The 27,346-nt window shown below is 45.7% G+C and overlaps 1 protein-coding gene across 1 annotated transcript; it reads right to left on the bottom strand.

Annotated features, from left to right (window-relative positions):
- Positions 1-956: 956 nt before the first annotated feature.
- Positions 957-25,039, bottom strand: LOC119650834 (trypsin-like). The gene is made up of 7 exons (XM_038053975.1): positions 24,865-25,039; positions 2,114-2,480; positions 1,761-2,002; positions 1,549-1,701; positions 1,308-1,487; positions 1,163-1,217; positions 957-1,078 (listed from the first exon to the last, which is right to left on the bottom strand). The coding sequence occupies exons 1-7, from the start codon at positions 24,916-24,918 to the stop codon at positions 957-959; spliced, it is 1,173 nt and encodes a 390-aa protein (XP_037909903.1). The 5' UTR covers positions 24,919-25,039.
- Between the last annotated feature and the right edge of the window lie 2,307 nt (positions 25,040-27,346).

The raw sequence follows: 27,346 nt of genomic DNA, 5'->3' as shown, positions 1-27,346 counted from the left end.
AACATAGTCCATCTGATCAGCAGTCAAGCGGCTATTGAGGCTTTGCACTCAGTGTCAGGTTAGTGGAGCAATGTTGAAACGTGCTGAATAGTCTGGGTGGCACGTTGAAAGTCATCTTCCTCTATGTTCCTAGTTATTGGAACATAGAGGGAAACGAATGGGCCAGCGGATGGGCCAGCCGGTGAGTGCCGCTCGTCACTGTTAAGGGTGAAGACTATTCACACTACTTTATAGCTGGAGTTTTCAGATGACGAAGCCACACCACCTGTCCCAAATCATGGACAATTTTGTCACTTATAACAAGACCCGGTCGCAAGAGCTGTTATGCCAGATTGGTGCAAATGCATACAAGATTACGGCGAGGACCAATCCGTCAGACTAGGCATACCTACAATTCACATTGCTGAAGCTGTGGGAAAGAGGCAGAAACCCTCAGGCAGTTCCTTCGCGATTGCCAAGCTGTAGCTAGAGGCAAGCTTCGGACACTAGGCAAACCATTACTTGAGGACCTCAGAAAGAGAGCTGCTTTCTTTCATGAATGATACGAGCTGGCTGGGAAGTCCTGTGCCAGCTTTGCCCTCGTTGTGGCAACGAAACGGGCCACTACAGCGCAAATTGGGTTCCTCGGAGCGGCCACTGATACCTACTTAGAAAAACATATGATTGAAAAAATTGAACGGTAAGAAATCAAATTATATGACGAATTGAATGGCTTAAAAATCTGGAAATCTGTCAGGCCAACCGTTCCGCGACGTCGCAAACATTCCGCTCTACCCACTAGTTTGGATGCCTTTGGGCTTTTGTAGAAAAATATGGTACGGAGGACAGAAGTGAGCATAGAAAGACCCGATCCCCACTCTTTGTTATGCTTCAATTTGGTTTGGTTATTTAAGGGGATGCAAAAGGACCAATAAAAGAAACAATATTCACTTCACGTCTTCATTTATTTAATCTAATCATGATGAGCATCGGCAACCGTTTCTAGTTCTATTTCGAATCCATTTGATGTAATTGGGTACTCGAGTATACACCCCCGGGTGGTTCCTTGCTCCACATCCGTCTCCCCAGGATATCACACCTGTAAATTTTTGGATTCATTTAAAACTCCACATCCTCAGGGCTGACAATATGCAAGGACGTGCTTTGTGAAATTAAAACTCACCTGCCAAATAGAATCGTTTGTTTTCCGGCACCATCAGAGGACCGCCACTGTCACCCTAGAAGATTGAAACAAGGAATTAGACATATTGGGAAGAAGAGGAACACTGGATGATTTTAAGCTGGTAAAGCAACCGACTTTGTCTCACCTGGCATGCATCGATGCCACCCCGTTTAGGGTACCCAGCGCACATCATGCTTTTCTTGATGTCCTTTCCATAGGCAGTCTTGCGACATTTCTTGTTACTCATAATGGGGACAACGGCCTCACGCAACTTTGCTGAAGGCATACTCCATTCCCCAACTGCTCCCCAACCTGCTATGAATCCCTTTGAAGGAAGGGTACATTATTTCCAAGTAAAAAGGTTTACAAAGGAAGAGGCTACTTACATTTTTTTTAACAAATGATTTTCCAGTTGCTGGAAGGCAGATAGGTCTCAACAGGTTTGATCCTATGGGTACCCTCCTCGATAAAGTTAAAATGGCAATATCATGTTCCAATGTTTGCGAATTGTAATTTGCATGTCTCCTGTAGGATTGAATCTGAAAAGATAGTTTGCCTTGAAGTTTTACAAGATAGTTTTGTAGAAGATGTGCTGAACCTTCCGCATGAATGCAATTCCTCGCTCTGGTACTCGGAGGTCATGTTGGAGGAAACCTGCAGACATTTTTGCCGCTGACAGACCTTCGGTACAATGACCGGCAGTGACAATGTGCAAATCTGTCACTAAGGAGCCACCACAGAAAAATCTGGGACCGTATTTCAGGACAACTGCCCATGGGTAAACATATTTTGGCGTGACTCTACCACCAACTATTCGCCGAGCATTTCGGATTCCGCATTCTGAAATGAGGAAGGGTTAAATGTTCAAATGGATAACAGGGAATCTGGCCTAATTACTGGTAAAGTTCAAATGAATACAGATTCAAAGGACTATATACTATGAAAACTTACGACAAGTTGGACATCTTTGTTGGGCTCGGGTCTTTATCACTTTTTTGTTTCCTTTCCTGTAGCCTTTCTCCACATATTCATCGACCATTTCTTCTTCTCCCATTTCCTCTGCTCCTTCTTCCATTTCATCTGCTCCTCCATTTTCCATTCCATCCCCTTCTAGGTTGTAAGTTTCATTGTCTTTGAGTTCGTTGAGCATCTTTAAATCGTCTTCAGTTAGTGCATCCAAATAGGAGGCATTTTGCAGGATTGACTCTGGCAGCAGAACTTGGTAGGTTTCGTTATTGAGCATCAATCCAAGATCGTGGGTAGCGTTAATATGGATCGACCGGAAATTCGATAGTGATTCGGGAAAAGTTAAATTGGTCTGGAATAGAAAAAAAGTTATTGAAGTCTGTGTAAGTTACTTGTATTTGCTGGAAAACCACTAAAAATTAGGGTTGACAATAAAAGACAGTTCTGCAAACAATCCTCATAATTTATTCATGTTTTTCAAGATACAATAAAAACTAGGAGTTCATTAAGATCTGATAAATCTGATTTTTAATCCCGACACCAACAAGCATCCTTGGCCAATTCAGATATCCATCCGTTATACTTCGTTATTCTTGTGTAAATTCCAAGTTGGCTTCGATGACCACAGCTTTGTCCATGCGATGCAATTCCTACAAAAAAGTTATTTCCGACCAGATTGTTACTATTCTAGTCATATTCATTGTAGGAGGAGTATACCTGCTAACCGGAACCTGCCTCGCTGCCTTATCATCAATGGACCTCCACTGTCACCCTAAAAAAAAATTACGTTTAGTCCGCACTGCCTGGGTACATTCCCCTAAACTTTGCTTACTTTTGACAGAACCTGACATGCATTCAGGCCATTATTTTTTCGGTACCCTGCGCATAACATCCTCTCAGTGATGACTTCATCCCCTGCGTTTTGGCGACAACGCTTATTTGTGAAAATTGGTACAACAGCCTTTCGTAGGACACTAGTTTGTTCATTTCTTCGAAGCAATGTCACACCCCAGCCGGCCACTATCCCCTGGAAATTTTTGAAAAGGGTCATTTTTGGTCATAGCAGATGAAGGAATGGAGTTGGGCGGGGGTGTTCAAAGTAGTACCAAAACAGCTTCGGGTTTTTATGAAGTTCAAAATCCTTGAATTTCCCCCGCCCAACCTGACTGATCACCACATTTGCCTGAACTTAATTACATTTTTGCCAGTAAAACTTGATCCCCTTAAGGGCAAGCATATGGGTGTGACACGATCGATGGGTACATTTGGTGTGATTTTCAGTAACGATATGTCATCCTCTAAGGTGTCAGGATCATAGGTTGGAGGTCTGTAAACCGTTTCAACGATCATTGGTGGAGTTGGAATTTCAGAGGCATGGCTTTGCTCATACTCCAACAAGCGAACGGTTATCATTTTCGTGATGAAACCATTGGTGCAATGACCCGCGGTAACCACATATCGGTCGTTGATCAGCACTCCGGCGCAATAAAGCCGACCAAAGTAGCTCAGGTGGACCAGCCATGGGAACTCTAAACTGAGTCCTGAATTTCTTGAAGCTCTCTGATCCGTACCTTGAATTCCGCAACCTGCAAGACAAAAATATGGCAGCTATAAAAAAGTGATGACACTTTCAATAGATTAGCCGAACTTACGACAAAACGGGCAATTGTTATTAATATCATTTATAAACTGTGAGACCACAGCAGGCTCAATTTTCTGATCTGTTTTGATCCTTATCCTCTTCCTTTTACCATTCGGATTTCGTGGTCTTTTTATTCTTCTGTTCGGACTATTAGGTCTCGTTGGGGAAACTGGTCGTTTCCCGCGTTTCTTTGAGTGCTTTCGGCGAAGGTTGGGAAAATTTGACGGCCTTGGTTCTGAAGCGTCTTCCAAATCCGCCGAAACGGCATGCAAATGTCCTGCGCTGAAATCATAATCGTCATATTCCTCAACTTCGCCGTAATTAAGGTCATCTGAATCATCAGCTTCATGGTCTTCGCTACTCATCATAGTGGAGTTATGAGTTCCACCAGTTTCATGTTCGATCTCATCACCCACAGTAATGAATGGTCCTGTAATGTCCTCATCGTCCAAGCTTAAGATGGTTCCGTTCATATCGGCATTCCGCGACAGTATGATGATCTGAAATATTTTGAATAAAGATAAATTCTGGGGGCATATGTTACCTTATGGAAATTGGACAATATTTACATTATTTACAGGAGACAGGTTTTCGTATATGACCACAGCACCATTTCACTACGTATATCACCACTACGTCAAACAAATTTATTGAAAACTGGAGGCATGACAACCTGTTAAACATTTGTCACTTATGGCCAAATCTCCTCTTCAAAGCCACAAATGAGGGTTTGAATCTACTAATTCAAACACTATTGGTCTTAAAGAAGTTATTTTAGATAACGCTTCATCTCACTGAATTTTCACGTAGTCCAGTTCTTCCTTAATAACATAAAGTCAAAACCGCCCTTGAATTCCTCCAGCAATGTCCTGATCAAATCGCCATACTTAAGGAGCAAAAAATTTCGATCCAGAGACCTCGGATTGATTCTCAAATGCGTTCGACTGAATTCGACACTAATTCAACTTTTTCCCTACGGACACGCCCCTTGTGGCTTCGCCTTTCAAAGCAGGTTTTATAGGAAACAGCTTGACGTTAAAAGTAGGCTTTGGTCTCACCATCTTAGACTTCTCTTTAGCAGGACCATTTCGTTCAGTCAACCGACCTTAAGTAGCAGCTGATCCCAGCCCCACTCCAACTGGCTGGCATAGATTCGAAGGATGAGACCCTACCAGTTTTATAGCTGTCATTCCCGCTATTTTGATCAAAAAGATTCCTGGAATTATCATTCGGTATTCGGTCAGGTTCCATTATCTTATCTTTCGGTGTACAGGTTTCGGATCCAATTATAAGCCAAAAGAAATGTTGGAAAAAGAAAGATACTTTCACCTTTAAGAACTACATGCTTCCTCGGTATCGGTTCATTGACAGCATGCCATTGATTCACTTAACCTCTCATCTCCAGTACTTATTCGTTTCGCGATAGTTGAGCCCGAATCACCCATGAAAATCGTGTCTTTATTTAGCAAAATTTAATACAAACTCGTTGTGAGAGACTATACTCAACACAACATTACTTTCATAACTGTTAAGTTGTGATATTCTTTGAGGTCCGTAACGAATTGGAATAAGGATTTCACAGCGGAGGCTTTGGACCTATCGTAGCAGCTTCACGCTATTTCCCCTTGGGTACTAGGCGATGTATGCATCGACCAAAATGTGTTCTGTTGAAAATCTTGCCTAGCACTGTATGTATTACAGCTCCAGAGAAAGCTGCAGCATTTTCGATATTATTTTCACGTTAATTTAGAGTTAAGATGGACTGTGGGTCACCTGCACCCCCTCGGACACCAACTTGTCGTAGTGAACTCTAAACTTCGAATCCATCCGCGATCATGAGCAATCATGTCGCGACCGAGGCGCGCATTTGGGGCGCCTCATCACATACATGTCCCCCTACGGAGAAATCTGTAGAAGGCATGCTTGCCGATTCAATGGAAAGCTTGCATCTAGTACCTACGTCAAAGCCAGTCAGAAAGGAAAGTACGGCAACTGTCCACTTAGGAGAAATTGGAAATCCGAATACGGCCGGTCCGTTCGCGGTAATACAGCCCAAATCTACCCGCAAACGGAAGAGGAAGACTCGGCAGAAGGGAACTTCAGCCACTAAGGAAGGGGGACTACAATCCTGTCTGTCAGAACCCTTAGCGGGAAGAACGAAAGAAAGAGAAGCTGGTGACGTGGACGCTACTGGTTTAGCATTAATACGTAGGAATGGGCCCAGGCGGCCCGGACACCGTGAACCTGGAAATTCTCCAAGCAAGGAAGCGGAATCTTCGGTGGAAAGTGGGGATAAACTTGGAACCCTGGTAAGAGTCTCACTGGACGTATCAGACTTCTCTGTCAGGGGTAATGGGCGCAAGAAGCGTAAGACCAACATATCTGTAGTGAGCAACCCTTTATTGTGTTCCGCACCAGGGCCTACATCCGCGCGTCCCACGAGGATTAGGACCGGGGCGCCGGAGGTGATCAAATCAGTGAGAGAGATCCCAACGAAGCAGGTCCCTCTCATAGGAATACGGACACGAAGGTGGGAAGGAAGAGGACGTATGCGCAAGCTTCAGCCTCATTTCTGACTACTGCCGTAGGGGTTTCTTCCAAGGATAGTAAACTATCAGAGGGACAATTTATCATCCTCCGGGAATGCCTGTCGAAAAGCTTGAAACGAAGCCAAGATTTAACAATCAAGATTTTCGCGATGGGTTTCTCCATTTGGAATACACTGATGAGGTTGCCTTACAGTGACTTCAGCAGCTAATTCCTTCTTTGAGTGCTGCTGGTCGGTGCAAGTTCACTGTGTGTTGGTTATCGGACCCTCGAAGGAAGGACATCATCCACATCTTGGGTGAACAGAATCCGGGCATGGACTTCGGGCCCTGAGGGGCAAAATTCATGAATGTCAGGAAGAAGAAATCTACAAACGTGGTGGGTTTCAGTTTGGTATTCGAACTGGACCAAAAGGCGGAAGAAAGGGAAGTCAGAGACGTGAACGAAACTGACTTGATGCCAGTTCGAGTGATCGGATCTATGCAAACCGGACACAGCAAATCTACTATTTAGATACTCTCCGCAATCCGCAGGTCCACCCGAGAAAGAGTCCACACCCTATACACCCAATATCGCCACAACCGCCTCTCCAACACCGAACTGAACCCTTGCGTTTAGGCAAATCTGTCCAACAAAATGAGATCCTACCCCAAAATATCCCCCCCCCCACCTTCCACAGAAAAGGTGAACGTCCTCACTGACCACTTGCTCCTGGCTCACCACTTCACCTTCCACTTCCGTGAACCACGTTTCGACAACAAAGTAAGCGAAAAAATCATCCAACTCCTTTTCCACGCTTCTTTCCGTATTCCTCAACCTACACAAAATCCCTTGACTCAAGCTCTCGCCGACCCGAGTCAGCGCGAAAATATCCTCCCCATCCACTTTGTCAGTCCAGACTCCGTCAGGGCGTCCACCGCCTCCACAAAAAAAAAAACCAAAAATCGGTAGGACTTGACAAAATCCCTTCCATCGTCCTAAAGAAATGTGCCCCTAGCATTTCTCCTATCATTCCCTCCATCATCAACCATTGCCTGATCGACGCCCACTTCCTAACAGATTGGAAGAGTACTCGGATAGTTCTTATCCCAAAAAAATAATCAGAATCCTCTAAATCCCGATAGCTACAGTCCTGTCTCCTCGCCATAGAAAAGGCTTTCGACTCCGTATGGCAATACGGACTCGCTTATAAGCTTTCCGAAGTCCTCCTCTGCAAGCTAATTATTAGCTTACTTGATGGGCGGAAATCCCAAGTCCAACTCCAAGAACACCTCTCTTCTCCTTATTCAAATCCTGAGGGATGCCAGATCCCTCAGGGATTAGTCCTATTCGCGACGCTCTTGCCCTGCTCACCGCAGACCTACCCAAATCCAACCCGAATCCTCCAATATGCGGATGACCTCACCATCTGCACCTCTATCGGCCGGTGAAGCGCACCTGAATTCCTATTTGAACAAGCTCTACCAGTACTTCACCAGCTCGAAAGTATCTCTGAATTCACAGAAATGCGAGACTATCATATTCTGCGGCAGTGCAAAGATGACGCCGAAAGTAAGGAGCGACATACCCTATCCCTGAAAATCCACATCGCCACAATCCCAACCGTAAATGAAGTCGCCTACCTCGGGATGATTATGAATTCAAAGTTATCCCATCTCCCGCATATCACGAAGGCATTAAGCCGTGCAACTGATGCCTTTAAATCCCTTTACCCAATCTTGAAATACAGCAGCCCAATACCTCCGAAAGTTAAGCTGTTTTGCTACAAGCAGCTTATCCCTCCCCTCCTCATTTTCAGTTTCATCTTATGGTCTGACAGTTCCCCTACCCAAATCGAACGACTCCATCTCAAAGAGCGCAGAATCCTACGCCACTGTTCCAACACCTACAAAAACGAAGACCGCTCCAAATACATCTCCAACCAGATGCTCTACGACTGCTGCCCAACGCCTCGCATCGACGCCCTTCTAGCCCGTCATGCCCTCAAATTCCTCAACAAATGTCTATCCCATTCCAATCCCCTTATCTCTCAGGCCATGCAGATTAAGATTGTCGAAGAAAATCTTCTACGAACTCGTCTGTTCCAGAGCCGAGGCCTCCTTTTCGACCCCGACGGTAGAGTAATCTTCTACACCGGTAATTACTCCTTATCCTAATCTTCAAAACTCACCCATCCTCAGCGCCTTTCCTAGCTTCCTTTCTTAAACCCCTCCCACATGTTCCCCATCTCATCCCAAATCCCAGTTCCCCCAAAATATTTTGTTAATTTTCATAGAATACTTCACTAGTGTTAAGATAGTTTAGTCCATAGATTATACCTTAGATTAAGTAAAGCTGTTAAGGTAGTCCATAAATTAGGTTAATTTAGCTTTTTAGATGTGTTGTTTTTGTCGTTAACCATTTCGATCAGGCCGCTCCCAGAGCAGAGGCGAGGTAGCGCCTGATGAGTTGCCTCTGCCCTGGACAGAACTGCATGTCGTCTATATCTTTTTGCAATTGTTTGTTCAAGGTTTTCTGACAACTCGGAGGTTTGCCTATCGTCAATGGCATACCGTGAGCCTTTCTGAATCTCGTTTTGATCTCATTTTCTCTATCTTTTTTCTCTGGAGAACTCCTGAAAGTAGGCAAAAATTCTGATTGTCAGTTATGATTTTCCGGTTGTCAAGTAGATTACATGACGCCAAGTGAAGCCATAGAGTGAATATTTTTGTGGTCTTTTTTAAAAAAAATAACTGCGACAATGCAGAGTCCTGAATAAGCTGGGCAGCTTTAATTTTTTTGCAAGCCAAATGAAGAGCCTTCTCTTCTACTCGTAAACAAGAGCGGGAGCTCCATGGGACCATCATAGTTCTGATCCCTGGAGAAAAATAAGGATTTCCCCCTTGATCCTGACTCTGGCTTTGATTCGCAAATTTTATTTATTATATTACTTGTATCTGTATATTGTATTGCGGTTTGCCCGAGATACGTAGATTACAGATCCATCATACTGCGACTCCCAGATGTACCATGCTGTACCATACCAGACAGTGCTGAAATGTCCAAAGGGTGACAACTACCCTCTGGTGAGATAAGCAAGCTCTTACTGATGAGGCACTTTACTTGAAAGGCGGATCTGCACGGTCAATTTATGTCCCTTTCCAGGATAACTATTCTCCCGTGGTTGACGATAGAAAACTAGGATCGCCATTTTGGCCATCATCAATGTTCATTAAGGACCTTGAAACTGGGTTGTTGTTTCTTTTAAGTCGATGACGCATATCCTGACATCGCGTCTTTGATCGGAGAGTGGAGAGTATCAAACGATATCAAACTCTCGGATCACAGACGCATTGATTTCGTTATGGGCATGGATCCACCTCCACCCACTCCATTTCCGAATCCGAGGAAGACAGATTGGGTGATGTATCAAATAGAATTGAGCGCCCGAGTCACGATCCCTGGGAAGCGCATCAAATCCATTGCTGGAATTAAGAAGACAACCCAGATGATCACAACTAGCATGAGAGAAGCTTTCGAAGAAAGCTACTCAAGATGCCAAAGAAGGGTAAAACACCATGGTTTAACTCGGATTTGGCAAAACGGAGGAGAACGACAAGGATGCTCCTCAGCCGTGCTCTGAAGGGTGAATCAGGCAGGTATATCACCACTACGTCAAACAAATTTATTGAAAACTGGAGGCATGACAACCTGTTAAACATTTGTCACTTATGGCCATGACTTCGAAATATGAATATTATCTCCTCTTCAAAGCCACAAAAGAGGGTTTGAATCTATTGGTCTTAAAGAAGTTATTTTAGATAACGCTTCATTATTTTTTGAGTCATCTCGCTGAATTTGCACGTATTCCAGTTCATCCTTAATAACATAAAGTCGAGACCGCCCTTGGATTCCTCCAGTAATGTCCGGATCAAATCGCCCTACTTAAGGAGCAAAAAATTTCGATCCAGTGACCTCGGATTTAACTTTTAACTTTTTCCCTACGGACACGCCCCTTGTGGCTTCGCCTTTCAAAGCAGGTTTTATAGGAAACAGCTTGACGTCAAAAGTAGGCTTTGGTCTCACCATCTTAGACTTCTCATTAGCAGGAACATTTCGTTCAGTCAACCGACTTTAAGTAGCAGCTGATCCCAGCCCCACAGTTGAAAAGGGAGAGATACTTTCACCTCTAAAAGCTACATGTTTTCCCGGTATCGGTTCATTCACTGCATACCGTTGATTTACCTTACCTCTTATCTCCAGTACTTACTTATTAGCGGAAGTCGAGAACGCATCAGCCATGAAAGTCGTATCTTTGTCTGGCAAAATTTAATACAAACCCGTTGTGAGAAAATTGAAAACACGCCTACAGGACGATATACCCAACACAGCATCAATTACACTAAAAAGGGTTTAATGCCTCGAATTCCGACTTATGGCGAAGTATTGCACTAGCACCACTGATAGATCCGAACTGGGTCGAAAATGTGGAGGGGAAAGGATTGCAGTAAGAACCCAACCCAACCACATAACGGGTACCACCAGGTGCCCAGCATCGCTTTAAGTACCTTACGTAAGTGAGAGTCATTCAAATCCTATAGCTTTGCGAATTTATCAAGGAACGCCGGAATATTCACCAAAGTATAAGGGCCATGATTCGAGGCATCAGGTTGGCTTATGGCAGGGCCCAGGATGAGAGAGGAGTGAAGTCATCGGGCGAAAAAGTAAGCCAGGCAACACAACTGACGCTCACTAACAATTCGGGGGAGGAGAAACCGGGGAAAAGTCAAATATCCCCTAAAAGAGAAAAAGGTCTCAACACCCAAAAAAATAGAGCAAGTAAGGAGGGCTGCTTAAGCTGCTGGCGAATCTCATGTAGCCGCAATTTCGGGGAGAGGGTGAGAACCCCCGAAGGACGATGTGGAAGCCAGAAGAAAGGTGGCTCCTCGTAAAAAGAAAGATAGGAGGAGGATACAACCGGGGGTTATCATCATCTTCAAGCGTGGCAGACCCCGAACTTACCAATTTGCGAGATAATGTTAGCCGCATTAGACGGTCTCAAAAAGGAGACCTTATGCTGGAGCTCAAGAGGTGCAAGGATATAACGGCGAATGAATTCTTGTGTCAAATTGCAAAGTCCTTTGAAAGTTGAAATCAGGGCCAGCAGGCCGGAGGTCTTTATAGTCTGCAAGGATATAGATGGGGTCACCACGAAGGAGGAGATTCGCGGGCTTCGGAAAAAGAGTTCGACCTCATTGGACTTCAAGAGTCAGCGGTAAAGATGCTACGAAAAGCTTACGGTGGAACGCAAACTGTCATCATAAATATACCAGGAAGCAGCACTCAAACTGTTGGCAGCAGGGAGAGTAAAAATAGACTGGGTTATATGTCACCTTGCAGAGCATATATCCCTGAAACGGTGCTCTAAATGCCTTGGCTTTGGTCATATCACGAATGCATGCTCCAGTGCCGATGACAGGTCGAAGCCATGCCGGAGATGCGGAGCAAAGGGCCAAATCAGCTAGAACTATGGAACAGACCCCAATAGCGTACTGTGCAAAGGGAAGGAGGGGTGTATCATCGGCACATTGCAGGCAGTAGCAGATGGCCGGAATACAAGAGAGCCCAAGTCATAAATGAGATTGATACAAATCAGTCTCCATCACTGTGAGACGGCATAGGATCTACTCTCGCAAACCATCTGTGAGAAAAACATCAATGTGGCCATAATTAGTGAACCATATTAAAATTATGGTGATAGCAGAACACCCGGAGGAATGCTTCATCAGAGCGAAGGTGAAAGACATCCATTTCGCATTCGCGAAGCTAAACGTGGTACTGACGAATGTTGAGGCCACCTACACTTTTCGGGGAATGGGTGTGGGATCTATAGTGGACCTGACATTCGTCAGTACCGCTTGATCTAGCAGAGTCGCTTGGCATGTCAGTGAGGACGATACTCACAGCGACCACCAGACAATCTGCACGGAAATTAAGGGTGGATCAAGCTTGGAAAAGATTTCTCGTGTTGCTCGGCTGGACATCGAAAACATCTGAGGCGGACACGTTTTGCAGCGGCGCTCGAACCCGACATATTCCTGAGTGGTATGGCAAGAGAAAAATCACCCGATGGTTGTCGCAAGCATGCGACGCTACTATGCCCAGAAGGCGACTGATCCCCAGTGGGTAACCCAACTGCTAGTGGAACAACGAAATCGCAAGTTTGCGAGTCCCAGAGGCTTAGGTCGAGAGGAGGCATAGAGGCAACTGCATGGCCATTCAGAGGAGCAAACAGAATTGCTTTAAACAGTTTTGTGACCATAAACCCTTGGGGCGAAGCCTACAGGGTGGTAATGAAAAGTCTGTGGAGATCACATCAGGTAATCTGTCCGCACCTCCTGAAACAGAATATTGCCACCCTGTTTCCTCACCACGTAGAGAGCGGAAGGCAACCGGTTGTCCAGCTAAATGAAGGCATAATACCTCCAGTAATGGCGGAAGACCTGCGGGAAACATATGGTAGGATCGGTGACAACAAGATCACAGTTTTGGGTGGCATCCCCAACCGAGCTTTGAAACTGGCAGTAAAGACTAGGCCCGACCTTTTCGTCGACATCTTCGCGGCGTGCCTAAAAGAAGGAATATTCCCTGTCCAGTGAAAAAGCAAAAATTGGTATTGCTTCCAGAATCTGGCAAGCCACCTCGAAACCCAGCATCATATTCTCCTATTTGCCTGCTGGATACAATGGAGAAGAAGATGGAGGGAGTCATTTCCAACAGAATCATACACATCGTCGAAGCCAGCAATGGTTTGTCGGAAGGCCAGTTTGGTTTCCGATGTGCCCACCCTACGGTGGATGCATTTAGCATGGTAGTAACCCAAGCAAAAAGCGTATTAATTTCTGGCGGCTGCCAACTGGAACAGAATTAAAGGGGCGTTGGCTGACATATGTGTCACCGGGTATTTAGCGAATTTGGTAGAAAATTACCTCTCAGAAAGAGAGGAGAGAGGACCCTCTGGTACGGGACCGATGAGGTCCCTAAAAAATACATTGTTACAGCCGAGGTACCACAGCGATCGGTACTTGGTCCTCTGTTGTGGAATATAATGTATAATGAAGTGCTTGATCCTCCCGCCCCAGATTAAACTACGATTGTCGGCTTTGTTGATAACCTATCTGTGGTTGTCAGAAGATGTGGAGGTCTACGCGGCCCATCTCAAGTCCAGTGTCTGTTTGAATGTTGCTTGCAGGAGGGTTACTTCCCTACATTCTGGAAAACTGCCAGGGTGGTTGCGGTCCTGAAGTCACCAGAAAACAATAAGAGTAATCCTCGGTTGTACAGGACCATATCTCTTCTCCCGGCCTTTGGCAAGATCCAGAAGAGGATCATGGTCCAGCAGTGGGGGTGAAAACATTCCATCTGGTGTCTGTCGGACAGTATGTCTTCCCTACTGGCACGTCCACTGACGATGCCTTAATGTATGTGAAAAACTTTGTTTTCCGTTGTCATAGAAAGTATAATAATAATAATCGTTGGCGCAACAATCCATATTGGATCAGGGCCTTGAAGTGTGTTAGAGCACTTCATTCAAGACCGTAGCGGTACACTAGGAGGCAATGTGGTCAGCATTGCGCTCGCCCGAGATTATTACCCTGATTTGACTCAGGTACTCATTCACAGCTGAGTCGACTGGTATCCGACGTCAAATCACGATGCAAATTCCACTGCCACCAGTGAGATTTGAACCGCGACCTTCCGTATGACAGCCTAGTGCTCTAACCACTGAGCTATCCGGACAACCATAGAAAGTATGTCCTTGGAATATTTGAATATTTCAAAGGCGCATTTGATTACCTAAGTTGGTCGTCCGTGTTATCGAAACTTTGTGAGTATGACTGCCAGGAATTAGCTCTGCGGAAGAGCTAGTTCCATAGTAGGAAAGCATTTTTGAAAGGTGTCAACAAGTGTGTTTGGTTGAACGTGGAGTACCTATCGCAGGTCCATTTATATGGAACCTGATGATGGATGAACTGTTGGAGGAACTTTCTACCGTTGCTGAATGCGTTGCCTGCGCTGGTGATCTACTCATTCTTCTTGGGGTACTGAGTACATGCGGTGTCGCGGTCTCTACGGATAAAACCGTCGCGATGATTTTGAAAGGCTGCCTACGTCGTCCACCCTTGGTTAAACTGAATGGAGGTTCTTTGAAATACCGGCCGAAAGTGACATACTTGGGAGTCACAATCGCGGGGCGTATGGTCTTGGGTCCGAAACAGCGCGAGCTTCAGCCACGGTTGACTTAATTGGTGTGTGGTAAGGTGTGAGTGGGGCTTAAGCAGGAGAACTGCAAACAGACATAGTAAGTTTGGATCAGATGGAGGGTCTAGGATCGCTTGCGGTTAAAAGGGTGTTAGATGAGAGTGTAATATCTAAGTGGCAGCTCAGATGGAACGAATGTGGAGATGGTCGGGTTACATATGAGTACGTCAGAAATGTGTCTCCCACAGGAAGTTCCGTCGTGGACTTCAGGCTTGAGATGGGCTTGTCAACAGCACTCTATTTGAGCATAAGGGCTACCATTTTCGTATATCACGTTCATCATCATGTTTCAAAACAAGGGGCGTTAACACCGACCTCGAACGGGATAATTATCTGATTTTTACTCATCTCTGCTTGCATATCATTACCGTGTCTGCCCCTATGAGTCGCCTTAACAGTTTGGGTGCTGTCCAGCGTCTATTGCCTCATGGCTGACCGCGCTTTTAAGGATATCTGTTACTCGCCGAAAGGTTCTCGCAAAACCTTGCCGACTACGGATAGTTGAGGCGTGTTGATTAATGCAAGGAAATATGTGATGCCTTGAAGTTCTCCTACAGTGACAAAGCACAAGGAGTCCCGCGTAGCGGATACTTCGATAAAAGAAACTCCATTATTTCGGTGGAAAGAGAAGCGGAATTTGCTGTAAATACAAATCATTTCGCTACCACATTTCGTATTACGTGGTTGCGGATGGTCTTAAGGTTTTCGATGGTTTAGTGAGCGATGTTAACGTTAGATTTCTCATCTAGAATCATCGGGTAAAAAGAGATGAGAGAGAATGAGAAAAAAGGGAAGATAATTAAGACTCCTTAAAAGGACCTTTGGTTCTTTCTCGCGGTCACAAAGATAATAGCCAAAATAGTCCTGGTCGCAAAGAACACTTCCAAAGTCTGATCGGCAAAGTGTAGGCTAATTTTTGCTCTAGATTTTCCTGTTCCATCCATCCATCTCATTCCATGCGGTGAATAACATACGAATGGGGGTGTGCAACTTTTTTCGCTGAATATATTCATGCGGAGCATCAAATGAAAGATATCGAATGGTGCTTCACGAAATCGGTACTAGTGTTGACATTGGTTGCAAAGGGGATAAGTACGAGGGTCCGAAATGGGTCAGCTACTTCAAGGACCCATTCTCAGAAACTACCCAACCTAAATATCTGAAAAACAAAATGGTGATCTAGGCACCTGGTATCCAGGAAGGCTATAGTCTTATTTAAATGTAAATTTATGACAGGCAGAGGTGAGGTAGCGCCTGATAAGCTGCCTTTTTAAGGATTGCGGGGTCCTAAGTCGGAATACACCGGACCAAATGGGCAGCAGCTTACTCCCTCTTTTTTCGGTCCACGGACCTTTCGTTTAGGGCTTAGTACCCAAACTTTTATATAAAGGAGCACTTAACATCTGCAAGCCGCTTTGGTCATGCTGCTCCCAGGGCAGATGTGAGGCATCATCTGACGATTTGCCTCTGCCCTGGTAAGATAAGTCTTCGCTTAATATTTCTCAGGAGAACTCCCTAGTGAAGGCAACAGTTCTAAATGCCAATTACAGTTGTACAATTGTCAGGTGGATCAAGTGAACCCTAGTGAGGCCATACAGTAAATACTGCTGTGGTCTTTCACAAAAAAAGGTAATTTCGACAATGTAGAGCTGGGCAGCTTTAATTTTTTTCTTGCATTGAAATCGTTGCTCCTGCACGTTCTACTCTAAACTAGAGCCTTCTCTTCTACTCGTAAACAAAGGCGGGAGTTCCATGGGTCAAGCTTCGGTTTTCAGGCCTGAAGAAGATAAGGACAAGGATGGAATTCGTCATGGATTTTCTGCTCGATTGTGACTCTGGGTTCGACTCACAAATTATATTTTGATATTTCAACACCCATCTGCATATTGTATTATGTTTTTCCCGAGATACGTGGATTACAGATCCACCATACTGGGACTTCCAGATAGGGGTACCATGCTTCTAGACAGCGCTGAAATATTCAAAGGACCACAACCACCAGCAAGCTCTTGCTGATGAGGCACTTTAGTTGAAAGGCGGATCTGCACGGTCAATTTATGTCCCTTTCCAGGATAGCTATTCTCCCGTGGTTGACGATGGAAAACTAGGATCATCATTTTGGCCATCATCAATGTTCATTAAGGACCTTGAAACTGGGTTGTTGTTTTTTTAAGTCGATGAAATCACATCGACATCGTCGACATCACGGTGGCATCTCCTGACATCGCCTCTCTGATCGGAGAGTGGAGAGTATCAAACGATATCACACTCTCGGATCACAGAGGCATTGATTTTGTTATGAGCATGGATCCACCTCCACCCACTTCATTTCGGAATCCGAGGAAGACAGATTGGGTGATGTATCAAATAGAATTGAGCGCCCGAGTCACGATCCCTGGGAAGCGCATCAAATCTATTACTGGAATTGAGAAGACAACCCAGATGATCACAACTAGCATGAGAGAAGCTTTCGAAGAAAGCTGTCCACTCAAGATGCCAAAGAAGAGTGAAACACCATGGTGGAACTCGGATTTGGCAAAACAGAGGAGAACGACAAGGATGCTCCTTAATCGTGCTCTGAAGGGTGAATCAAGCACTAGTTGGAATCGCTATAAAGAGGCACAGAAGGCTCTAAAGAAGAGCATAAGATCGGCTAAACGATCATCTTGGAGACACTTTTGCGAAGAGACTAACTCTCTTGAGCCAACATCAAAGCTGAAGCGGATTCTGGTCAAAGAACGTAGCCAGAAACTGGGTTATTTACGTTTACAGACTAGTAGATCTAGTAGATCGGTTCATAAGGGATACACACATTCCTAAATGGCCACTTCACCATAGGCAACACGCCTACCAGAAAGGCAAATCCACGAGACAGCACTCCATGAACTTACGGCAAAAATTGAAAAGGCGATGTCCGAAGAAGAATACGCCTTAGACGCATTCATGGACATCGAAGGTGCCTTCAATTATGCCTCATTTGCGGCAATTTGTGATGCGGCAAGACAGCATGGAATCCACAGGGAGGGGTTCTCTCTCCACTGTTATGGCTCTTGGTGATGGATACCCTGCTGTTTCTCCTGGGGGACAAAAAGTCTTCGCGCAAGCATTTGCGGACGATCTAGCCGTAATAATTACCGGCAAGTTTGCGGATGCAGTATGTGACCGCTTGAATGCAACTCTGCCTGTAATCCACAGCTGGTGCCTCCGCAATGGACTCACGGTGAACGCTAGGAAGACTGGACTAGTTATGTTCACTAGGAACGTCAGGTGGGGCAGCTATACGCTACCCACCTTAGCAAGGGCGGAAATCCAGTTGGCATAGACAGTCAAGTACTTAGGAGTATACTTTGACTCCAAGTTAACGTGGAAGCATCATATCCAGGAACAATATCAGAAATCCTGCAGATTGCTCTGGTGCTGTAGGAATGCGATAGGTAAGACCTGGGGGCTTTGACCCAAACGGATATACTGGATTTATACATCCATAATAAAATCCATTTTGATGTACGCATGCATCGTCTGGTGGCCAAGACTGAACTTTGCTAACAGCAGGAAGCTGCTAACGCAGATTCAGAGAGTTGATTGCCTGTGCGGAGTTGCCAAATCTCCCATCAGGCGCATCCCTTCGTGCGGATAAGGGAATGCTCGGCGGATGCGTAGGAATATGCACATATACGCATTTGGAGGTGTGCGTGTATGGGCATGCTTATGCGCAGGCCGGGTAGGTGGGAAGTAAACGCCCGCCCGTGGATAAAAATTGGCTATGGGAAGGATACCCAGAAATAAAACCAAACATGGAGGAACAGAAGGAGAATAAAGTTACGGTGCAGGGCTTCGGAAACCCAGTACCGGCGGCTTTTGGGAGTGGGCAAGCAGGCTCCCGGCCGTCGATATCCCTCGACTGCAGTGCCTCGGTGGTGGATTACTTGGCCACCATTGCATCAAATACTACAAGTAGCCTGGAGAAAGAGGCATTTAAAAGGAGTACATCACTCCCGAGAACGCTTGTTCAAAACCCAAGAAAAGATGGGGCACAAACTGGTCAGTTATTAGCCCATAGCGGGGTAACTACACCTGGTCGAAATATGTCGCAGGACTTAGTGGTTGATCCATTTAAGAGAAGCTCAACGATCGTGCGATCTCCTCCGAAATCAACCTTGATGAAGGAAGGAAATCAGGGAAGCTCTCGGAAGGCTAATAAGTACGTAAGCGCCCAATGTGACAACCAAGCGGAGGAGCTATGTCAGAGTCCGGAAGAATCATCGTTTGCCCTACTCGAAGGTAAAATAGTAGAGTTGTCTGAATTTATTAAGGACAAACACAACGTGCACCAGGCCATCAAAAACATGGTCCGTACCATTCGGGTACTATACAATGGTGCCAAGGAAGAAAAAAACGCCTCGAAGAAATCAAGCGTCACCCAGGCAACATAAGTGACACCCCGTCAACATCCAAAGGGCGGTAAACTTGAAAAGAGGAGTAGAGAGTGTGCGAACGATTCTTCGGATCCTCACAGGACGCGAAAAGGCAAAAAGGCCTCTCACCGGCAAAAGGCAAGGGAAACAAAGTTACCAACATCGTGGAAACTGCAGCGCCGGCTCCAATTGACCCAAGGGAGGCAAAGCCTCAAAAAGGGACCAAGGAAGCATGGACCAAGGTTGGCGGAAGGAAAAATACGACGCAGGAAAGAAGATTACGGCCCGAATTAATCATCATCTCCAAAAAAGGGGATATGACTTACGCCGATATCCTTAGGAAGGTCAAATCCGATCCTAAGCTGATGGACCTTGGAGAAAACGTTAGCCGAATCAGACGTTCCCAGAAAGGAGACTTGATGCTGGAGCTGAAGAAGTCTCCGGGCAAAACGGTAGAAAATTTCCCGACAAGCTGGAGAAGTCCTTAGGAGAAGAAGCTCAAGTACGGGCCAGAAAGCAGGAGCTTGTCATAGAATGTAAGGACATTGACGAAATCACGACCAAGGAGGATATCCGTGATGCCCTAGAAAAGCAGTTCGGGCCACTTGGCTTGCAAGATTCCGCAATAAGGGGACTGAGGAAGGCATACGGAGGAACGCAAACGGCAACCATAAGCTTGCCAACTGAAGCAGCGTTCAAACTGCTGGTAGCTGGGAAAGTAAAAATAGGTTGGGTCGTTTGCCGCCTCAGGGAGCAGGTATCCCTCAAGCGCTGCTTTAGATGCCTGGAATTCGGCCACAGAGCGGCGAAATGCACCGGTGACTGTGACAGGTCAAAATGTTGCAGAAAATGTGGGGGAGAAGGCCATATGTTCAGGGAATGCAAGGCTGAACCTGAATGCATGCTCTGCAAGGAAAAAAAGGGCGTCGACTGTCGGCACGTTGCAGGCAACAGCAGATGCCCAGTGTTTAGGCGAGCCTTGAATGCAGTCAAAAAATGAGGTTGATACAAATCAACCTCAATCACTGCGAGGTAGCGCAAGATCTTCTCTCGCAGACCATCTATGAGAAGGGAATCGAAGCTGCCATAATCAGCGAGCCTTATCGCAACAATAAGAGCGGTGCCTGGACTGCAGATGAAACTGGCAAGGCGGCAATATGGGCGTGTCGAAATCAGGCCATTCAAGAAGTGATGGAGTTTCCAGGAGTTGGATTCGTCAGGGCAAAAATAGCTGGTATCTATATATATAGTTGCTATGCTCCACCAAGCGCGACGATAACAGAATTCGAAGGAATGCGACGTATGCTAGTCTCGGATGCAAGAAGTCGAAACCCCAAAATCATAGCTGGTGATTTCAACGCGTGGGCCGTTGATTGGGGCAGTCGCACTACGAACGCCAGGGGCCGTATCCTGCTCGAGGCTTTCGCGGAGCTAGATTTGGTGCTTGCCAACACGGGAAACGTTTCCACTTTTCGTGCGACAGGGTCGGGCTCAATAGTCGATCTGACATATGTGAGTACCACATTGGCGAGGAGAATGACATGGTTTGTCAGTGAGCATTATACTCACAGCGACCACCAGGCGATTTTCCTCCAGATCGAATATGGGCCATGCGTCGATGCGGGTTTCCGTGAGGCTGGAAACCGGGGCTGGTCCGTGAAAGGGCTTAAGGAGGATGCATTCATAGAGATGATATTGGGAGGCCAATGTCCCGGTGGTGCGGCTACGGAAAAGGTAGAGCAAATGATGGGACGCATAACAAGAGCATGCGACGCTGCTATGCCGAGGCAAGCATGTTTTCGTGCTAGAAGGATCTGCCAACGATCTAGAGCAAGACCAGACTTCGACAAGAAACGGCTAGCATATGTGAACCTTCGAGGTAGGCTTAAGCAGGCTATACGGACCAGGAAGCGAGAATGCTTCAAGGAGCTTTGCACAGAGGCAGACCAAAGCCCCTGGGGAACAGCGTACAGGATAGTTATGAAGAAGATGAGAGGGCGAACACCACAATTGACCTGCCCTCATCTTCTGCTCGATATCGTGACCGCGCTCTTCCCCCCGGATAAAGGGGAGCGCAAACAACACAAGCGAGCACTGGACGCCTACACCATACCTGCGGTAACTGAGGAGGAACTTATGCAAATTTGGCGGAGAATTGGTGATAACAAAGCACCCGGTCTGGATGCTGTTCCCAATAGAGCCCTTAAACTCGCTGTTAAGACCAGACCCGACTGATATATCAGCGTGTTTGAAACATGCATGATAGAAGGAATTTTCCCCGATCGGTGGAAGAGGCAAAAACTAGTTTTGCTCCCGAAGCCGAATAAACACCCAGGACACCCATCATCATACCGACCGGTTTGCCTTATCGACACGGCAGGAAAGATGCTCGAAAGGGTCATCTACAACAGACTGCTCCCTATCATCGAATACAAGGATGGATTATCGGAGCGACAATTTGGATTTCGTCAAGCCCACTCAACGATCGACGCCGTAGACGTTGTTTTGAAGCTGGCTCGAGACGCGATGTCGTCTAAAAAATGCTGTGCCGTAGTGACATTGGACATCAAAAATGCGTTCAATTCCGCAAGCTGGGAGTGGATAAAAGGTTCACTGGCTAACACGGGTGTCCCTAGTTACTTGACTAAGCTCCTCAACAGTTACCTTTCGGAGAGGACACTGTGGTACGACACGGATGAGGGATCCAAGCAGTACACCGTCACCGCAGGAGTACCACAGGGCTCAGTGTTGGGTCCTCTCCTGTGGAACGTCATGTACAATGGGGTCCTTGTCCTTCTCGTGCCAAAGGAGGCCACGATAATCGGTTTCGCAGATGATCTAGCTGTGGTTGTCGTCGCGAAAGAACCTAAAGACGTTGAAATGTACGCTAACGAAACCATTAGCGCCATAAAAGCGTGGCTGGAGATGGTTCAGCTTGACCTTGCCGAACAAAAGACGGAGGCGGTCTTGATTACCAATCGTAGGAAGAGGAATACGATTAATATTCGCGTTGGTGGTCACGTTATCACTTCGAAGCCGGTTATCAAATACTTAGGGGTGATGATTGACGCTAAAATCCATTTCAAGGGACATCTGGACTATGTCTGTGAGAAAGCGGCAAATACCAGCGTATCATTAGCGCGGATGATGCCTAACATTGGAGGTCCAAGGTACAGTCGCAGATTACTTGTGGCCGGAGTGGTTCGCTCCACACTATTATACGCGGCACCAGTCTGGGAGGAAGCATTAGCGTGTGAGAGTAATCGTAGGAGAGTGAATATGACTTACCGCTTAGTGGCGCTAAGGGTGTGCAGCGCCTTCAGAACAATATCAGGCGAGGCAGCGTGTGTTATTGCGGGAATGATCCCGATAGACATTCTGACAAGTGAGACACGCTGCCTGTACGAGACAAGGAAAATGAATCCTCTTGAAAAGGATGCAGAATGCCGAAAGGCGGCAAGGCGAGAGTCGCTGGAGAAGTGGCAGAAACGGTGGGATGACTCGCAGAGGGGTCGCTGGACCCACACTTTGATTCCCCGTATTGAAGAGTGGATCCAGCGACTACACGGTGAGATTAACTACCATCTGACGCAATTCCTGTCAGGACATGGCGGTTACAGGAAGTACCTGCACCAATTCAGGCTGGATGATTCTCCCTTGTGTCCTGAATGTGGTTGTACACCTGAGGACCCGGAGCATGTCATGTCTGGAAGACTCCCTGAAAACCACTCTAAGCCCGCAGAACATCGTCGGGGAAATGTTGAAATCGGAGGAAAACTGGTGTGCGGTGAACACCGCCATCAAACGAATACAAGAGGAACTGGCAAGGGCGGAGCGCACAAGGAGGACGCGAAGAACGGAAGGCGTGATCGCGTAAAGCGCAGTCTACCCCGCGAAGTAATGCTTTGCGGCGGTCCCGCGGGGAAGGAAAAAGGAGAAAGTGGGGGTGGTTTTAGTGGGTGAGAATCCCACACGCTGCTGCAACCTGGCGCGGCAGTGTCTTTCTAAGATTTCCACCTCCATCCATAAAAAAAAAAAAAAAAAGAGAGTTGATTGCCTAGGTATTACTGGAGTAATGAGTACTACGCCGACTGCGGCACTTGAAGCTATCCCAAATTTACCCCCCATTCACTTAGAGGTGAAACGGAAAGCAACCAACGACGCATATAGCCTCGATACCATTGGGGCGTGGAAAGGCGGCCAATCACACGGTCATGCGTCTCTCTGGAAATTCCTTGAAAAACATCCGGTAGTCCTGATGCCGACCGATCATATGGTTTCCAGATTCGTCTTTGCAAAGACATACACTGTCGTAATCACCGAAAGAGAAGAATGGTCGACAAGTGGCCATGAGTCTTTTCAGATTACAGACCTAATAATCTTCACCGACGGGTCAGTCATGGAGGATGGATCGGGCGCAGGGGTGTTCTCGGAGAATCTGATTATAGAACTGGCCTGACCCCTCAGAAAAATGACGACCATATTCAAGGCGGAGATAGATGCCATTTCATTGGCAGCGGAAGAATGTCTACGATAAAAATGGGGGGGTCGCACCATTCGAATCTGTTCCGACAGTCGGACGGCATTATCAGCACTAAATGACAACGATATATCAAGCCAGTTGGTGTGGAGTTGTCATCAGGTGCTGCTGAAACTTGGCCGACTGAACGAAACATTCCTGATGTGGGTGCTGGGGCACTCCAACATCGCCGGTAATCAGGAGGTTGACCGACTGGCTCGCCGAGGGTCTGGATCCACAATGGTGGGGCCAGAATCAGCTCTTGGAATCCGACTATCTACTATCAAGTGTACTCTGAAGGGCGAAATTGCAAGGATTCACGCATCCGAGTGGAGAAATTTGGACTCTTGCCGGCAAGCGAAAATCGTTGTGAAGGAGCCTAGGGCTACTAGAGCGGCGTTTTTGTTGTCCCTTAAGAAGTGGGACATGAAAACCCTAGTAGGGCTTTTGACGGGACACTGCTCCTTAAACTATTATATGGAAAAGATTTGGGTAGGGGCTAGTGGTTTCGGCTATGTGCAGCCAATGTGAGGAGGAGGAGGAGACGGTCCTGAACTTTTTATGCAGCTGTCCGACATCCTCAGCTCTCAGACGAAGACACCTTGGCAAGGTTTTCTTCAATGAAGAATCTGCACACTCTCTGCCTCTGGAGAATATTCCCAGATTCGCTAAAGCCTGCGAACACCGTAGGCGGGAAACCATTGAATAGGCAACTTACGGGGATAGTACAATGGGCCTAAAAATGGCCTGAGTGCTCGGAGCTGCGGCTCCCCCCAGTTAACTAAACTAACTAAGTCGATGAGGTTTTTTTTTGGAATAGCATGCCTAGAAAACGGTAGCTTTTTTATAGAGTGTATGCACTTTCGGGTACATTTTTCGAGAGTCGCCGTATCCAGTATGCATCCCTATTTAATGGGCTTTCCCCGACGAGTAACCTCTGCAAAAACCTAGTTTTCACTCTATATGCTATATGCGGACTTAATCACCGGTTGTAGTTAAGATTTCGAACACACTAGATTTCGCTATTATAAGCACTTGGCATCTTTCTTGGAGAAAAGTTCTGCAGAACAGTAGATTTTTTCGTGATGATGAGCCGAGATTCAAACTGCATCAACCTACTGAAGTCACACCCCAGCTGCTTGGGAAAATTCACCAGCGGCACGATACTAACTCACAACTGTAACTATTATCTGTTCTGCACTAACTTGTACTCAGAGTCAATTAGAGGTGGTTCAAGGAAGCTATTACGTGAAATCGAACTTAATTTATTGAAGATATTTTGATTATGTTGAAATGGGAAAATTTAACGTACATTGGCATATGTGACACTGCAACACAACACTAAGAGAACTGTAACACAAAACATTATCCAACAGTTTTTGGTCTCATAAGAATAAGAAAGATTCTTATAAAAATTAGAAATTCTTCCAATAAATTTTAATAGCAAAAAACTTTCCAACTTTTCTAATAATCTTAGAACTTGCACAACCGACAACCTTCCTAGAAATGATTTGGCACTTGATATGTTGTGGCCTTTTTGTAAAAACTCAGCACTTTTGGCGCACCAAGATTTGCCGAAATACTTGTCTGAAGTGTTCTCCAGTGCCATTGTACGCTTTTTTCTTTATTTTCATTTCTTCTCGTGGCTCTTGTCAGGCGATTCTTCTTAAATGTTTGGTGTAATTTCTGCTGGACCCCTCAATTACTAACACTTTTCAATGGCATGGATCATTCATGTCCGAGCTTTTGTGGAGAACATTCCTTGATCCATTTGGATTTTCTCTTTGCATCTTTCGCCTGGAAGAGGGTTTTTGTTCGCTGGTCTATTATAGATTTAGATAGAATTCATTAAGGTAGATTTAAACAGTTAGACTTGAGGTGCAAAAGTTTTGGTACTGGTTCTATGTGACCCAATTTGGTGGGTCCAGATCATATCATTGAATTGAATTTAAAAAAAAGTCACGATTATCGATTCTAGTATGATTTGATATATTCTGGCCGAGGTGTTGGTGTCGTCTGAGTAAGCATACAGGAATGTTACAATGTGGTAAAAAAAGTTTACTCGTCTCTATCTGTACCAAATTTCAGTTTTCTCTAAGGTTTTGTTTGGAAAACTACAACCCAGAAACTACCCAACCCAAAAACATCCAATACACTGGACCCATCTTTTACCAATAGGGACGTGGTCAATTTGGTTCCCAATATATGGATCTGATGATTTCCGGTGCGGGAAACATGTGGAGCTGCTGCTGGCGAAGTCAATTAATCGATGACAGTTATGATTGCCTTTCGCATGGAGGTTGTGTCCTTCATTGGTTCTCCGATGCCAGCTTTCGTCTTTGATTTTCACATTAAAATCCCCCAACAAGATTTTGACATCGTTTGTTGGGTGTGAGTCAAACAGTGTCTTTAGGCGTTCATAAAACTCGTCCTTTACAGCATCTTCCTTGAATTCAGTCAGGACGTGCACGTTCATGAGCTAAAAGTTGACAAAACGAGTCCTGATGCGAATTGCAGCCAACTTTTCATTGATAGGTTTGAAGACGATGACATGCGGTTCGACCTGTTTGCTCACTATAAATGCAACTCCAGACTCCTTGCGACCTCATGGTTGCCAGTTTTGAAAATTGTGTGCGAATTCATGCCTCTTATTTCCTAGACTCCAATCATGCTCAATTTGTAAGTTTCGACCTGTTAAAGGAGGGCCATGACGGCCCCTAATTTGTTCAGGCAGCGTACATTCCAGAATCCGAAAGAATAGTGCATTAGACGTTTGCTTGGTCGTTGTCGTTTACACATCCAATCCGAGATAAATGTTCTAAGTTTCTTGGCATGACCCATCACAAAACCCTCTCTAGGATTAACTTAGCCATTCAGGCTACAGCTATCCCTCCTTCCACCTTTCTGAATGATGTCTTGGGACAGGCTACGGCGGAGTTCAGAGAGACTTTCAACCTCAATTGACGACTTTCACGTGGCCAAACCTAATACCTTTGTGCGTTCCAATCGTAATTTGATGATTCGAGAGATGACAAAGGAGTGCGACATCTGATTTCGATCATGTCAGGAGATTTTGACCCAAAAATTGGAGATGAGAACGACTCCACGACTGATTACAGAGGATCAAAAAGCGCATCGCCTTGTTGGTTTGTCAAGAGATGTTGGAAATGGCGAATGGCAATGGAAACTCCTTAAAAACCATCATTACATGTGACGAGTCTTGGGTTTATGGCTACAACGTGGAAGCCAAGGTGTAGTCGTCCCAGTGGAAACAATTCACCAAAACCAAAAAAGCTCGCCAAATCAACCGCGTTCCCCATTTGCGAGTTTTTTGCTAAAAACTGGATGACAACCCTTCCCTATTCCTCTATTCTCCTGACCTGGCCCCGTGTGACTTCTGGCTGTTCTAAAAACTCAAGTACCCAATCAGAGGACAGCGGTTTCAGATGATAGAGGAGATTAAGGGAAAAAACGCTGGAACAGCTGAACAGTATCCTTGAAGCAGAGTTTTCCAGATGCATGAAACAGTGGATGGTACTTTCGTTCTTCAGTTCGAATGCTGAAAAATTGGGTGGACTATAATCATATAAACGCCTATCCATGGCAGGCAAAAATCCCTCATTTAAATCCGATCGAATATCTGTGGGAAATCATTGACAAAAAGGTCAGGGAATGTACACAAAAAAAGTGACCTACACACCGCCAGTGGGTAAAAGTGTGTGAAACCTCTAAAGGATCCGATTTGGGGCGCGACGAAATTAGAAAGAAATTTATTTTTACGGTATTTCAAGCTT

The sequence above is a fragment of the Hermetia illucens genome, chromosome 3 (assembly GCF_905115235.1).
Source record: "Hermetia illucens chromosome 3, iHerIll2.2.curated.20191125, whole genome shotgun sequence".
Taxonomy (NCBI): domain Eukaryota; kingdom Metazoa; phylum Arthropoda; class Insecta; order Diptera; family Stratiomyidae; genus Hermetia; species Hermetia illucens.
Note: the sequence above shows the minus strand (reverse complement) of the source record. Positions and strands in the feature narration are given on the sequence as shown.